General features: G+C 56.2%; 1 protein-coding gene and 2 long non-coding RNA genes across 5 annotated transcripts; 1 reads left to right on the plus strand and 2 right to left on the minus strand.

The window, feature by feature from the left end:
- Window positions 1-388: 388 nt before the first annotated feature.
- Window positions 389-2,196, minus strand: LOC134473769 (uncharacterized). The gene is made up of 3 exons (XR_010044201.1): window positions 2,053-2,196; window positions 1,445-1,902; window positions 389-1,069 (listed from the first exon to the last, which is right to left on the minus strand). It is a non-coding gene; the product is annotated as an uncharacterized LOC134473769 (long non-coding RNA).
- Window positions 2,197-2,241: 45 nt separating this feature from the next.
- LOC134473768 (uncharacterized) lies at window positions 2,242-11,960 on the plus strand. Its single transcript, XR_010044200.1, has 3 exons — window positions 2,242-2,422; window positions 4,749-10,642; window positions 11,826-11,960. It is a non-coding gene; the product is annotated as an uncharacterized LOC134473768 (long non-coding RNA).
- On the minus strand, window positions 4,894-12,590 carry LOC134470335 (RLA class I histocompatibility antigen, alpha chain 11/11-like). Of its 3 annotated transcripts, XM_063239280.1 has the most exons (6): window positions 12,417-12,590; window positions 11,275-11,548; window positions 9,006-9,290; window positions 7,593-7,868; window positions 6,787-7,062; window positions 4,894-6,677 (listed from the first exon to the last, which is right to left on the minus strand). In XM_063239280.1, exons 2-6 carry the CDS (start codon window positions 11,333-11,335, stop codon window positions 6,562-6,564), a joined length of 1,014 nt encoding a protein of 337 aa, XP_063095350.1. In that variant the 5' UTR covers window positions 11,336-11,548; window positions 12,417-12,590; the 3' UTR covers window positions 4,894-6,561. The 3 variants fall into 3 exon arrangements, with proteins under 3 accessions (XP_063095350.1, XP_063095349.1, XP_063095348.1); XM_063239279.1 differs by lacking the exons at window positions 11,275-11,548; window positions 12,417-12,590 and adding an exon at window positions 9,591-9,834 and having other exon boundaries at window positions 4,894-5,479; XM_063239278.1 differs by lacking the exons at window positions 11,275-11,548; window positions 12,417-12,590 and adding an exon at window positions 9,591-9,834.
- Window positions 12,591-14,953: the final 2,363 nt, after the last annotated feature.

Below are 14,953 nucleotides of genomic sequence, written 5' to 3' on the forward strand. Positions count from 1 at the left end.
CCTCCCAAGGGTCACGGTGCAGCCGTGTCGAACAACCCTCAGAGTCCTCAGTGGGACTTCCTCCTCCTCCACATCCAGTCACCTGAAGAAGGGCCCTGCCAGCCACCGTGGTGAAGTGGCCTCCTACACCCCGAAAACCTACACTCCGGCCCATGTTCCCCACTGTATTTTTTGTCTTTTTATATTTACCACTTCTAACTGGATTTTTAGGTGGGTATAGTGGGTAAATGCCTGTCATCCCAGCCCAGGGGAGGCTGAGGCAGGAGGATCACTGTGACTTCCAGACCAGCCTGGACTACATAGTGAGACCTTGTCTCAAAAAGACCTAACAAACAAAAAAACCCTGAAATGTTGTGTTTGGTAGGCTGAATAATGGCTCCCAAAGACACACATGCCCAGCCCTGGAGTCCGGGACTGTTTTATTCTATATGCAGATGGGGAGATATTCATATCCACTGGCTGGTACTGAGGCTGCTCTCAGCATGACTGAGCCAGGAGACATGAGGAGACACAGGCAGATTTGAGTTGGAGAGGACGGGAGGGCCTGAGGGAGAGCAGACTCCAGTCCATTGCACAGGGACGAGTGTGTATGTGTCTGTTTGTCCACTGAGTCTGTGGTGATCTTTTATACTAGCAAAAGTAAACTGAGCCCATGGTGTCTGCTCTGCCCAAGAAAACGCATGGTCTCGCTTGTTCTGCCCTGACGGGGGATTCCTGCAGGGGCATTGGGCCCTGGCCTCAGCAGAGGCTCTGCCACTCACAGGGCTGGCTTAGGCCGGCTGTGGCCGGAGGAGAAGAATCTACCCAGGAGCTGAGGTCTCGGGGCATCTGGGCCCACACAGAACAGGAGTGGGAGTGTCACAGCCAGGTGAGTCTCGGGGACAGAGGCCCTTTCCCCTGTGGCTCTGACCCATAGCCACTCTGACCTCACCAGAGCCCCTGGGCCAGGCTCCCCTGGAGTCTCACAACCGCCTCTGAGAAACCCCAGAAAGTGCAGTGTTCCCAGTGCTTTTGAGGAGGCTGAATGAGATGGGAGTTTCCTGCGCCACCTGCCACCTCTGCTGCTGTCCTGAGAAGGAAGAAAGCCGGAACTGAGAGGAGCTGGCACTCCTGGTGCTGTCCTGGTGGTTCCCTCTCCCAGCCCAGGGGCTGCCTGCCTCGGCAGCCAAGAGCAGAGGGAGCAGTTTCCAGAGTGGCCTGAGGTCTGCTATGGAAAACCCGGCTCCCATGCAGGCGGCCCTGGATGTGGCCGGGAAGTTCCTGTACCCCTGGTGGGCCCTGTAGGCCAGCTCACCCACTGCCCACTACTCAGGGCCCTGGTCTCTGTTTTCCACAGCTGGAGAGCAAGGCATGCGGGTCCCACAGCCTTGGGCCAGCTCCACCCTCTGGCCTCAGCTCACAATGGCAGGAACAGGAGGGGAGGCAGGACAGCCCCACCACCTACCAGGGCATGAGGTTGGTGGAGCAGATGGTTTCCCGCATGGAAAGCGTTCCTGTCTGTAGCATCTGGGTAGAGGATTCACAGGGCAGTCCGAGGAGACCCACAGGCTCCTCTGAGTGGGGGCGGCAGCCCCTGTGGGAGCCACATGCCTTCCTGCACCACTGGGTCACAGCGCAGGGCCTGGAGCTCAGCAAAAGCAAAGAAAAGCATGGGACAGGAACTCCTCCCAACCCGCCCACTGACCACTGACCAAAACCCTGCCAAGAGCCTGTAAAACTCCCTGTGCGTCAGCCGTGGGAATGGGTTTATTAATCTGAAAAGGCCATCACCCTGGTTCAGATGCATCTGCACTGGCAGCCGGTGCAGAGAGAAAGCCGGGTTTATGTGAAGTTTGAGATGGGTGTTTACAGGCCTCTTCTTGAAAATGCTGCAGTTAGACATTTGAGCAGCCTACAGTGAATCTGCAGAGTAATAAAGTAGACTTTGTAGTTGTCAGACAGGACAGTAAGCAAAACTGTGGGGGTGGTTTTGGGAATTGCACACAGCCTGACTCGGGGATCCCTTCAGAGAAACATCACCACATGTGATTAAAGAAATAAAAGTAAACTCACCACACCCCATGTGGTTCAGATGCAAATGCTGATGCCTTTTCAGATGCAAAGTGATGGCCTTTTCAGATTAATAAACCCATTCCCACGGCTGACTGCACAGGGAGTTTTACAGGCTCTTGGCAGGGTTTTGGTCAGTGGGCGGGTTGGGAGGAGTTCCTGTCCATGCTTTTCTTTGCTTTTGCTGAGCTCACAGGCCCTGTGCTGTGATGCAGTGGTGCAGGAAGGCATGTGGCTCCTGCGGTGGCCGCCGCCCCCACTCAGAGGAGCCTGTGGGCCTCCTCGGACTGCCCTGTGAATCCTCTACCCAGATGCTACAGACAGGAACGCTTTCCACGTGGGAAACCATCTGCTCCACCCACCTCATGCCCTGGTAGGTGGTGGGGCTGTCCTGCTTCCTCTCCTGTTAGTTATTGGTGACAGAAAAATCAAAAGTATTGTGTCCCGATCTCTGAGAGCCAATGCCCTTCAGTTGGGAGGTAGAAGAGTTTGCGCCTGGCAGAAGGCAGAGGCAGGCAGGTCTCTACCTGGGCACAGAGGGAAGGGTGTTTCCCACCAGGCAGAGAGGTGCTGTCGCACCTGCTGTGGCCATGCAGCGGCAGCAGGGCCTGCACCTGCCGTCTCCGTCTGGCACCTACCCTCTCCGTCTGGGTTTCTGCCAAGGCCAAGGGCAGCAGCAGTTGTTGAAGGGCACAGCCGTGACCCATGCTGGGATGCAGAAGGAGAAGCAAGCCTTTTTCTGACCCACAGGGCTGGAGAAGAATTGGAAGGTGTCATGCCAGAGAGGAAGGGGCTGCGGCTGCTGGGGTGAGGGAACCACTGTGAGGCCTTAAAAGGTGTAGAGATCCTTATCAGCCGGAGGGGAGGTGATGCCTGGATCAGCAGTTAGCAGTTAGGTGGCAGGAGCTGCCTGGTCGGATCCTCTCAAAGGCAGGCTTAGAGGAAGAAGGAGAGAGACTGGGGGCTCACTTGACCCAGGATGCCCAACGAGATCTGACACGGCAAAAGCTACAGAGCTGTGGAGGACGGGGTTAGAGGATGTTGCAGGGTGGTCTCTGCTTGGGCAGAGGTCCAAGAGACCTTACAGCCTTCTAGAGAGAGAGCCTGACAATCCCTGGGGCTTGGCCCCCCCATATAACATAGCAGGGTGGGGGCCAACAGAGGCCCAAGGTCATGTGATGTGGGAGCCCACAGTAATACCTCCCATGAGTCCAACGGGAGGCTTGGAGCCCATGACAATGACTCATGTGAGTCTGCTTCATGGATCTCGCTGGGGAGGCCCAAGGTCAGCGGTGGAAGCTGGCAAGTCTGTGCCAGTGGGGTGAAGGAGCTATGCCAGCAGGCTGAGGGTTCTGCACCAGAAGCAGGAAGCGACGGTCAAAGGATGGACCAGGGCTCCCCTGAAAAGTACCATGGCCATCCTCAGGGACAGCGAGGACCCAAGCTCCTCCGACAATGAGAACAGCCAAGTTCAGACAGGGACAAAACGGGACAAATTCTTTGCCAGAACCTAACAGAAACACACATGAGTCCACTTCCTAGTGGACTTTATTTATTTATTTTTTTTTGTCTTTTTCTTTTTTATCGGTACCAGGGATCGAACTTGCGACTGCCTGCTTGCAAGGCAGGTGCTTATGCCGCTGAGCTAAATCCCCAGCCCCTGGACTTTATTTTTATCTAAAAATGGATGAACGAGTCTAAAGCCTGCTCAGGCTTGTGATGGGCAAACAGTGGGGACCAGTAAGACAGGGACAAGGGGGAGCAACAGGGTGGGAAGCACACCAGGCGCTCTGAGGGGCCGAGATCCAGGTTGGCAAAGGGCCTGCAGCATGTGCCTGGGACAGAAGGAGGGCAGCACACGCCTTAGCCCTTTGTGACTGCACGTCTCATCCTGCCGGGCTCCCTCAGCACCCCAGAGCAGCTCCCCCAGTGACCACTGTGACTCTCCAGGAACTGAGGTCTGGCTCCCAGCAGCACCCAGCGAGAAAGCGAGGCTGCCTGTCCGCACCCCCTGAGCCGTGCACCCTCTGCAGGTCTAGCTGTGGCTGACTGAGCTGCAGACTGCACGGCTGCTAAATTTGTGGTAATTTGTTACAAGCACCTGATACACGGCTGGCCTGTTCTTAGTTACTTTTTTTTCTTGCTGGGACAAAAATACCTCATACCCAAAGTTAGCGGAGGAAAGGTTTACTTAGTTCACAGTTTGTGGGGTTTCAGCCCACGTCCCACAGGCTCCAAGGTAGGGTGGAGGGTGGCGCACTTCGTGGTGGCAGAAGACAGGAGAACGACTTGCCTTTCAAACTCTTCTTGGCTGCGGGGACCAGGGCGGTGCCCTTCCAGGCGGACTGATCCAGTGGTCACCGGCTGTTACCCCAGAACCCTTAACCGCCACACTGCACCACCAGTCAGTCACACTCTGGGTTCAGCACCCCTGTAAAGGCCTGTCTAAAACTCAGGAGGCTTTGGGGTCTTCCAGACACAAACCCTTGCACTGAGTAAAATGATGGGGCCAGTTTGAAACCCTGCTGCTTCTCTTCCCATGGCATCCCATTCTGGTTATTATCTTATACTCTGCGTAACTAATTTATTTATTTTTAGTTTCTGGTTCTGGGGATCAAACTTACCACCTCAAATTTGCCAGGAGGATGCTTGTGCCACTGGGTTATATCCCTGGCCTTTTTTTTTTTTTTTTTTTTTAGGAAGAGTCTCAGCCTGGCCTTACACTCCCTGATTCTCCTGCCGCAGCCTCCTGAGTACTAGAATTATAGGTGTACACCATCACCAGGCCTGGCACTCTTCCCATTTTTGGAGACTCATCTTTTCTTTCCCAGTTTAAAAGTCACATTTTCTTTCTTTTTTTGAAAATTCAAAGCACTTTATTAATGAGAATGGAAGAGCCATCATAGTAATAAAAGGTTATCAGCTTGAGCAAAGTCTCTTATCTCGCAGGGAAGTAATCCTGGTGTGTGCTGAGTGTAGAAATCTAAGTGAAACCATCGGGCAGGTTCAGTCTGAAGACACTGGGACAGCACTGTCTCTTTCCTCACCGAGAATACGCAAAATAAATAGATTACATGGTAGCGATGGTATTAATTGGCCCTTGGCTCTTCTCAAGTGTCCAGTGCATGCTGCAGAGCTCATCCAGCTCCGGAGTCCTCCCCTCCCTCTCGCCTGACTGGTGTCTATGACGAGGACTCTCAGCAGCAGTGGTGCACCCCGCTCTGCGTGGCCGGGGCCACGGACAGCTCAGAGACCCCTGCTGCGGCTGGGCAACTGCTCCACACTAGGGTCCAAAGTCTCAATTTCCTCTCATGCGCTCCAAGCACAGGGACCCAGGCATGGGAGGGCACGGAGCAGGGGCAGCTCTGCACCCGGACCGCTCCTCCCTGTCAGAAGCTCAGCTCAGCATGGGAAGCTGAGCTCTGTTGTGCTGTGGAATAAAAGACAGCGATGAAGGAAGAAAGTGCGCGGCCTCAGCGTGGCCCAGCCCTTCAGCACTGGACAGCCCAGCGCTGGCCCATGGGATGGAAGGTGCTGTGTGGCCGGGCGGCCCATGTGGCACAGCCACGCTCCACTTTGTAGTCAGAAGCTTCCTCAGCATCCACCTCGCCCCCAGAGATCCCTGACCTTCTGCTGGCCTCAGTTTCCTCACCTGCAAGACACCCTGCCTCTGAGGGATCTTGTGAGGTTTAATTATGCAATTCACCACATTTTCATGGATGCAGACGCCCATGAAGCAGGCCTCATCCATGAGGCTGGTTTCCCCGGCGCTGACCCTGAGCCTCCGCCCCAGCTGCAGATGAGCAGTTCATCCCCTCAGCCTGTAGCGGGGGTGCAGTGAGCAGGATGGCCTAGCATAGCAAGTCCCAGAGCAAAACACACACAGAAGTGTGCACAGACGCATCCGCATGTGCACACAGATCCACTCACACACACACGCACAAAGGCACACGAACATGCCCCTCCAGACCTGCCAGTTCCCTCCGGAGACTGGCTTATTTAAAGTCTTATAAGAAGTTTAGGCCTTGAGGGAGAAGCCCGAGAACTGTGCCCTGGGAAGCAGCCGGGGTCCAGGTGCCATGGACTCTGGGGCCCCGTGTGCCCTGCTCCAGGATGCTCAGCAGAGCGAGACCCTGACCTCAGGGGCTTTGGACCTCCAGGTCAGAAGTGACACCATCACTGCCACAGTGGCGCACTGGAGGTGTGGCACAGGCTTGGTGGCCTCAGAGTCCAGGGGCAGCCATGGGCACTTGGAGCCTGTACCATGGGTCCCCTCCAGGAGCCCCAGTGCCTGAACCTCCCTGGCATCACTTTGGTTGCAGATCTCAGCCCACCCATGCCAGCGGGGCCCTTGACGCTGACTGGGTCTCCCCTGCTGACCAGGCCCCACCCAGGCTTCACTGCACCCTGGTCCCAGAAGTAAGAAGGATGGAGTTGCAGCTGGTCCCTCGGGGGAGATACTGCAGGTCAGAACAGGGAAGCCCAGGCTCCCTGCAGTCCCTGTGCTCTTCTCTACGTGACGAATTCTCCAGAAACTAAGACCATACAGATGACCTGAACCACAATCTGTACTCCGAGGTTGGCAGGTATAGCGCTCCTGCTTGGGATGGTGGGTTGAGGAGGCCACTCTGTGAAGGGAGAGAAGGTGCAAGGCCCTGAGCCCCAGTGCTGAGCTCTGGCCCTGCTGGGGGTGTCCCCCTTTCCCTAACAAGGGGCTCTGTGCCCCACCTCCCTTACCCCATCTCAGGGTGCGGGGCTCAGGCAGCCCCTCATGCCGCACACGGCACGTGTAATTCTGCTCCTCTCCAGAAGGCACCACCACAGCCGCCCACTTCTGGAAGGTTCCATTCCCATTAGGCCTGGTCTCCACCAGCTCCATCTCCTGGGTCAGCTCCTGCCCATCCCACTGCCAGGTCAGGGAGATGTCCTTAGGGTAGAAGCCCAGGGCCCAGCACCGCAGGGTGGCCTGTTCCTTGGAGACGGGGTGGCGGGTCACATAAACGTGGGGCTGCTCTGCAGTGGACACAGAAAAGGCCTCCATGAGGGACTTGCCGAGAAGCACAGGCACCAGTGACTGAGATGCTCTAACCCTCATGCTTCAGCAGTGCGCTGGGGCAGGCAGGGTGTCAGCTAGGCAGGAGTGGGGAGCCTAGGATCAGGGTAGGCAGGGAGCTCAGCCCCAGCAGCCAGAGCAGGGGTCGCTTCGAGCCTTGCCTCCCTCTCCTCCAGCCTGGGGCCACTGTTTGTAGACAGACGTTGACTGCATTCACGGCTGTGTCCAGGGGGAGAGGGGCAGAAGTGTGCACCCCCGGCTGAAGGACACGCCAGCACTCTCCTGAGAGCTCTGCCACAGGGAGGAGAAGGCAGCACCCCAGACTCAACAGGACAGACCCCCCAGATCTGAGTCTCCTGCAGTGGGCACGCTGTGTGCAGCACAAGGACCCTGTCACCCACACCAGAGTCTGCGCTCACTGCTTTGTGGCCCAGGGGGGCCCTGCTGGGGACTTGGGGCAGCAGAGCAGTGGCCAGGAGAGGTCATTTACCACGGCGGGCCAGGTCCTCTTTTCCTTGGTCCAGGTATCTGCGTAGCCACAGGATGCATTCCTTCTGCAAGTATTCCTTGTCTTTTTCTATTCTGTTCCTGTCCTCCTCCCACTTCCGCTTGGTTTTCAGGGCAATGAAGGAGGCCGCTACGTATTGCAGAGCGTCCAGGTCCAAGGTCAGGTAGTCACTGCCATCATAGCCGTACTGCCAGTGCCCGCTGGACTGGCCGTCTTCCTGCAGCTCGCAGCCATAGGTGAACTGGAGGGTGTGGGGGCCTGTCCACCCCGGACACGGTCAGGGAGGCAGGGACCCGTTGGGCCAAGGTGGCCCTGCCTGCCTTCCCGACCCACCCGCTCAAGGCCCCGCATTGCCTACAGCATGCTCACGCCCTAGACGACCTAGCTTGCTTCCTGCTTCTGGTCTGTTTTGGTTTCGGCCAGCTGGGAAGTGGCCGAGGCTGGATTCCAGGGCCTAGACTGCGGTGTCCTACACCCTGAGTCCGCAGGACAGGTCGCTCACCCTCCACAGCTCTGTGTACACAGAAGGGCCAGGGCCTGACCCCACACGAGAATCTCGGGGCCAACAATCACAGATGCTAAGAGCCAGGACCACAGTCGCCAACCACAGTGCCAACCGAAGAGGATACGCTGTGGTCAGCGGGTTTCTTTCCTTCCTAGAGAGCCCCATCCTAGCTCCAGCCTGGGCTGCAAGCTTCTCTGTTGAATTTCAAAATCAAACATAAATAACTGAGTTTGGCAAGCTTGGGTTCACCATGTGCCCTGGCATCTAGGCCCATGGGTCCCCGGTGCTGTGGCCACGCTGACCCTTGTCCCCAGTGACTGTCCCACCCCTTCCACACTGTGGAAAGCCATGGTCCTCTTTAGCCTGCATTTCACAGCTTGCTGGTTGAAGGCCTCAGTGGGCTGGTTCCCATTGCGACAGGAGAATGACTAAGCCACAGGTTGTTTCTTCCCTTCCTCCACCCAACTCCAGCCTCCAGCCGCACCCCAGCCTCCAGCTGCCCCCACATCATCCCTATCCCTCAGGTTCCCCCCACAGCCCGTCTGACAGCTCAGTCTCTCACCCTGGTCCTGAGCAGATGAGCCATTCTCTGGCCGCCCTCAGAACGCCTGCAGAGCCAGGGAGCTGTCCCCAGTGTGTAGGCACTGCCCCTTCTCACTGAGAGCTTTAAGGACGGACCCTTTGGCCACAGTATTCTAGTTTCCTGCGTGCAGCAACAGTGGATACAGCCAGGGCTCGACCTGTGACCCAGTGAACATGGGGCATGGCGAGATCCAGGCCCCAGGCCTGATTCCTGTGAGCAGCTGGGGCACATTCCTCCCCAGGGACAGCTGCTCAGAGCACCCCGTGGACCTCCCGTCTCTGGGCTCTCCTGCCTGTCAGGTGCGTACCTGCAGGCTTTTGTGGGTGCTCTGTGTTGATGGTGCTGTTGTAGTAATTCTGCACATTCCTCAGACTTATCTGGAAAATTTTCATTCTATTGGTGAAGATCTCGGTCTCATCATCAAAGTAGGCCTGCTGTTCCTTCAGCCAGGGCACGCAGGGTTCTGCCTGCATCAGCTTGCTGTTGTAGCGGATGAAGGGCCGGCCATCCAGGAAGCCAGAGGCAGAAAATCTGGGCACTCCAGGGCCTGCCTCAGAGACCGCCGAGTATTTATACTGCAGAGAGTGGGACCCTGCAACACAGCCAGGGACTTGCAGTCAGCTGCAGGCTGCAGCGTTTATCAGGAGGACCCAGAACCTGAGTGTGCGAGTTGTGCGTATTACAGATGAGGCAGGCACATTGCACCCATCAGACCTTGGGTGTGAGTAAGCCACTCACATGTGTGAATTCAAACCCATGAAGTATGCATAGAGGGAATTCAGAGAATTGACCAGGAAATAGTAGTGCCAGGCCTTGGTGTGAAGTTTCTAGAAAGTTCTCAAGCAAGGCTTGGGAATAGAGGGAACTGGAGATCTGGAAATAGCCTCAGGACCTGGTTGAGGTGACGTCCCCCTGGGATGGGCTCCAGAAGAGGCCCTTGCAGGGCTGTGCTCACTGCCCTGGCACAGTTTTCTTCCTCTGCTGACCCTGCCGTGTACGCGTTTGCATGTACTGCACACCGTTATGGGGACCTGGTTACTGAGTGACAGAAGGACAGAGCTTGAGCTGCCTGAATGAGCCAGGCACTGCACATGGATGCTGGACATAAGTGACAGCCGCACACAGCCAGTTACCATGCTCCCTGACTAAATACCCGGGCGGATTGCACTGTGGAGAGCGGAAACCAGCAAGAGGCTGAAGAGAAGCTGTCTGTCTGTCTCTCTGTCGCTGGTCCCAGGTGACTGTCCTCTTAGCGGGGTGTGAAATGCATACCCCACCTGATTACCAGCCTTATTGCTAGGATGGCACAGAAAGCCGTTCTGTTTCCAGAAAGTGACATGTGGAGCTTCCACCGGCCTCTGCTTTAGCTTTCTTTTTCATTTAACTCATTTATGACTCCGTGAGGTGGACCCTCCCATTGCAGGGACACAGGGCTGAGCTGCAGGGCCTTCATGGAAGCCTCCCTGTGACAAAAGGTGAGCTTCTAAGACTAACCTGTGAGCAGTGGCAAGGAGTCCCCGCCCACAAGGTCACTGCACTCCCAACCAAGCCCGCCCAGTGCCCCCTGGTCCTGGCCATGCCTAACCAGGCCTCCCAGGGCCACAGCTGCTGCACGAGCCCTGGGATTGCAGGCTGGGAGTTTCCTGCGGTTTGCACAGGGAGAGAGAAGCATGAGACTTCCCCGGTGGGGCGGCCATGCCTGGGTGGTGAGCTCTGGGCACGTGGAGCCACTTTCTGCCACGCCCACCCTCGAAGCCAGCGCTCTAAACCCAGGTGGTCCATGGCGTCCAGTGAAGATAATCCTGCGAGGGCAAGGAGCGTGCGCTTCTCATGAGAACCGTTTCTGAAAGGATCTGACTTTCTTTCCCATCTTTCTTGTTGGAGCTGCTGAAGCTGAGTACACATGCAGAGCTGTGGTGTGAGCATAGCTGAACTGAGAATGAGGTGACACCTCAGGGGGCAAACTAGGCCACAGCTGAGGCCACCTGGAGATTTTTCTCATGGGATAGTTCCTCTTAATTAGCATCATCTGTTGCTTGGAGGGGTCCTTGAGCCCCTCCTGAGGTCCTGCTCAGCTTTCCTGCGTTGTCTTTTTTTTGGTACTGGGGATGAACCTTGCACTTGCTAGGCAGGTGCTTATGCTGCTGAGCTAAATCCCCTCCTGCACCGTTTGAATAGTAAATAAACAGGAGCGGCCCAGAGGCGCTGTTGTCTCAGCTACCAGAGTTAAGGACTCTGCAGAGGTTTTGGTACTCCCGGAGCCCTGAAGATCAGATCACTTGTCTCATTTGTTTGGGTCTGCGCCCTGCACTGGAGAGATTTGGGAGATTGGGGATGTAGGCTCAGGCTCCAATACTTTCTGACTTCCTACTGCTAACAGCTCTTATAATCTGCACTTCGCAGCACAGCAGAACATTTTCCTGCCTCAGCCTTCGGTGGGGCGGGGGGCGGCGGGCACCGTCCGGCTCCTTCACCTGACTCCTTCCGAACACCTGATGGGAAAATGAGCCCATCTCCCTTTCGGACACGGGCTCAGGCTCGGGGTTCCCGGGTCCCCCCCCCCCCCGGCCACTCACGGGCGCAGGCGTCCAGCGGGAAGTTCAGCAGCAGGGGCCAGAGGACTGGGGCCCACTGCATGGCCGGGGATGGCCCGGGAGTGTCCGGGGAGCTGGCTCCCGAGCGACCCTGATGCGGCAGGCGCTTTTGGGCGACAGGACCCAAAAGGAGCGGATGGCCTGGAAGGCTGCAGAGTGGTTCCGCAGGGCCGCTGGGTCGGGCCAGGGAGAAGCCGTCCTGCCGTCCACCGTGGCTTCGGTGGAATCCCCGTGCCACGCAAAACAGCACCTGCAGCTGGGGCGGTAAAGAAAACGTTCCCAGGGGACTGTGGGGCTGCCAGCGACTTGAATTTCGCTGTTTTCTTTCGGGGCCCAATCACAGGAGAGGCTGGGCGGGTTGCGACCGGGGCGGGGAGGGGCCGCGGGGTTGCAAGGTCGGGCTCTTAGGCAGAAGCGCCCGACTGTAACTGTCAATAAAGATGTCATCTGAGCCTGGCTTCCAAACGCTTTTTGGTAAACACAGCTACCAAAGATTATTCTTAAACAACGCTCTCTGGCTCACGTTTCTGCAGATCTCTTTGTTGGGCCACACGGAGGCACTGGAGAGCACTGAGGCAGGCGAGGCTGAAGCAAACAGCGAGAACGCGCACTCGCCTCCCAGTTTAGGACTCAACTCTAAGCGCAGAGTCCCCCAGCAAGCTCAGGAAAGTCCCCACTCGGCTTGAAGCATTAAAGACGCTGTCAGGTCGTCAAACGAAACTCCGCCCGGCAGGAGAAGAAAAAATACTAATTTTCTCATTAAAAAAAAAAAAACCCTTCCAGCGAAACTACAATTGGCAGATGCAAAACAAAACAAAACAACCACCAAAAAACCCTTACAGCTCTGTTTACCAAAAGGCGGAACAGTCAAAATTTCCCAAGCCTGCTTTAGCAATGTTCTTCCCCTAACTGGGGGCAACGTCCGCTCTTCCCCCTGGGCCTGGCCGCACCTCTATCCCTTTATTAAAGCCCCTGCACGTTGCTCACACCTTGCCTGTCTCAACTATGCCTCGGTTTACCCTAACAAATGTGACGGCCCCTCGTCACGGCCTTGACTTTGCTGATTGACCAGGAAAGACAAAGAGCTGAGACCCTCCGCAGCCACCCGCTATGACAGTGGTCACCCTTCCGCTGGTCAGTCCCGAAACAGTAGCGAGGGCCCGGGCAGCGCGCGAGCGTAAACACGGAGCCCGGCCTCTCCTCCCTGAGCTGCAGGGACCGGCAGCGCCCGGACTAGGGTGCAGGGCCGGCCCGGACCCGGCCTTAGTCTGCTGGACGTGCTGCTGGCAATGACCAGGCCTCAGTTTATCCAAATTGCAGTGGCCCAGGCGTTAACCCAATTTCCACAGCCTGGCACAACCTGGGCTCTACAGGGTCTTTTAAAAGGACGCCGTGCAAGAGCGTGCGTGCACCGAGCCCGCCCAGGAAGCAGCTCCTTAAACCACAATAGCTCTTGGCTCAGGGATCAGGAATGCGCCTCCGGCTGGACTTCCCCTAAAGGCGGAGGTTCTGAGAAATCGAAACTCACCAGCGCAGCTGGGGGGGGGGGGGTGGTTCGTTTTCCGCCCTCAGGCGGTGACCCAGAGCCTGGATTTTGTTACTGAGGGCTCCCAGCCCGGCTCCCGGGCTTTGGACCCTGGCGTGCAGTGACCGCTCTGTCACGTCCCACTGTCTGCTCACCGCTCACCCTGTGGGCTTCGGCACAGGTCCCCTCTGACCTACCTCACCCCCCCCCCCCGTCCTGCCGACCTGTGCTCGTGTCCATACCCACTGGGGGTCCAGGCTGGGCAGGTGGGAGGGTTTGATGACTACAACCCCTACACCCCATCTCAGTGTGTAGTCCCGGCTGAGATCAACCCTCCTGCCTCAGCCTCTGAGTGGGGGGATCCCAGGGTGCGCTGCCGCATCCCCTGCCCAGTTATTCACGAAGCCAAATGGGCTGCCACCTCCGCTCTGCTGCAGTTCACAAAGCAGCTTCCACAGTGGGTGGGGGGGGCGGCGGGAGGACCTGACACGGGTGAGCCAGTGAGGCAGGGAGCGTGGGAGGGCACAGCCAGGGGTGAGGGGTTTTCTGACTGCTTCTGGGGGAAACTCCCCAGCTTCTGTGAAACTTTCCTGTTAGGTTCCACCGTAAAGGAAAGTGAGAGTGGGGGCGGTCTTTCCAAGAAGGGGCAGCAGGGCCCCTTCGCAGAGCTCCCCGCCTCTGCAGGATTCTGCTTCACCCTGTTCTGCACCCCTAGACGAACCCAAAAGGCCGGCGCTGTGTGGTAGACGCTAATGTAGTTACTAACGTCCTATTACAGGAAATCATCCCAAGGTTTGGTCTACCTCAGAGTATTCAGTCAGATAACGTCCAGTCTTTATTTCTCAGATCACTCAACGGGATCCTCAAGCTTACACATCACCTGGCGCCTACACATCCCATACTATGCATAATCCTCAGGAAAAGTAGAAAAGGCAAATGGCCTCATAAAGACACACCTTAGAAAACTCACTTTAGAACTACACCAACCTTGGCCTCAACTTCTGCCCTTAGCCTTAGCCAAGCTCAGGGCACTTCCCCGGGCTCCTACTTTCTTAAGTCCTTTTGAGCTTAAGTATGGCAGGCCATTCTTACTCCACAGTCTTCCTACTCCCCCAAATCTCCCTCCCCTTGCTGTTTATAGCCCAGTCCTCTCCTTCCTCCGACACCTGTTACGACAACATGCTGATCTCTGCCTTCCTCAACGCTCTGAAGGGGCCAAACCAGAGCCTCCCATAACCCCAGGAGATCTGATTTATGTCAAATGTTCTAAATCTGCAGGACTACAGCCAAGGTGGAGTGGCCCCTACCTGGTCTTCTTGGCAACCCCAACAGCGGTCAAAGTTGCTGGACTCCCATCCTGGTTTCACATCACTCAGGCTAAGCGGTGCCCTCCCAGCCCTGAATCTAACCATCCTGAGTGGTTATCTCATCTTCTGTCGCCCACCCGTCTCCATCTCACCAAGGCCTCACAGCCACAACTCTCAGGCTAAGTCATGTTTTGTTATCCTAATTTCTTACATTCTATTAATTATCCTTTTTACAGCAGGACTCTTAACAGTCTTTCCTAAAGACTCCCACATCAGGCGTAAGATCGTCTTCATGTTGTTCTACATGACAAGTGACAACTGCCTTAGTTCTCTCTACCCTCAGCTGTTCAGTCAAACGTGACATCCCTGAAGGCCTAGGCTCTTACCTTCCCTATAGTGCCACAGCCATGGCCTTCCTCACCCCTCCTATTCTTTCGAGCTCAACTCCTGGACCAGAGATGAGCCCTACCTATCTACACTTTCAACTGTAACCCTTGCAGATGGGAGAATAATCACCTCTCATAACTTCACTCCTCTTAACCCCACACTTATTTTTCAGAATTCTACCTCACCGTGGTAATGATTCTACATATCTAAATCAAAGGACCTTTCCTTCTACCTCTCCTGGGTCCTTAAATATGATAGTGGCCTGCCTCCTCATAGCACCTTGTCTCTTTGTTTTTTCAGTCTAACATACGTACATTCACCAATGATAAGGTTGTCCTGGCTAAAACACCTGGCACCAGCTTCTGCATGGGCATCAACCGTCATCCTGTCAACACCCCTAAACCCCAGTACAGTGCCCCCTTTCAGCAGGAAGTAGTAAAAG

Source organism: Cavia porcellus, unplaced genomic scaffold, assembly GCF_034190915.1.
Source record: "Cavia porcellus strain 051 isolate PalLab524CR breed Dunkin Hartley unplaced genomic scaffold, mCavPor4.1 scaffold_28, whole genome shotgun sequence".
NCBI classification, from domain to species: Eukaryota; Metazoa; Chordata; class Mammalia; order Rodentia; family Caviidae; genus Cavia; species Cavia porcellus.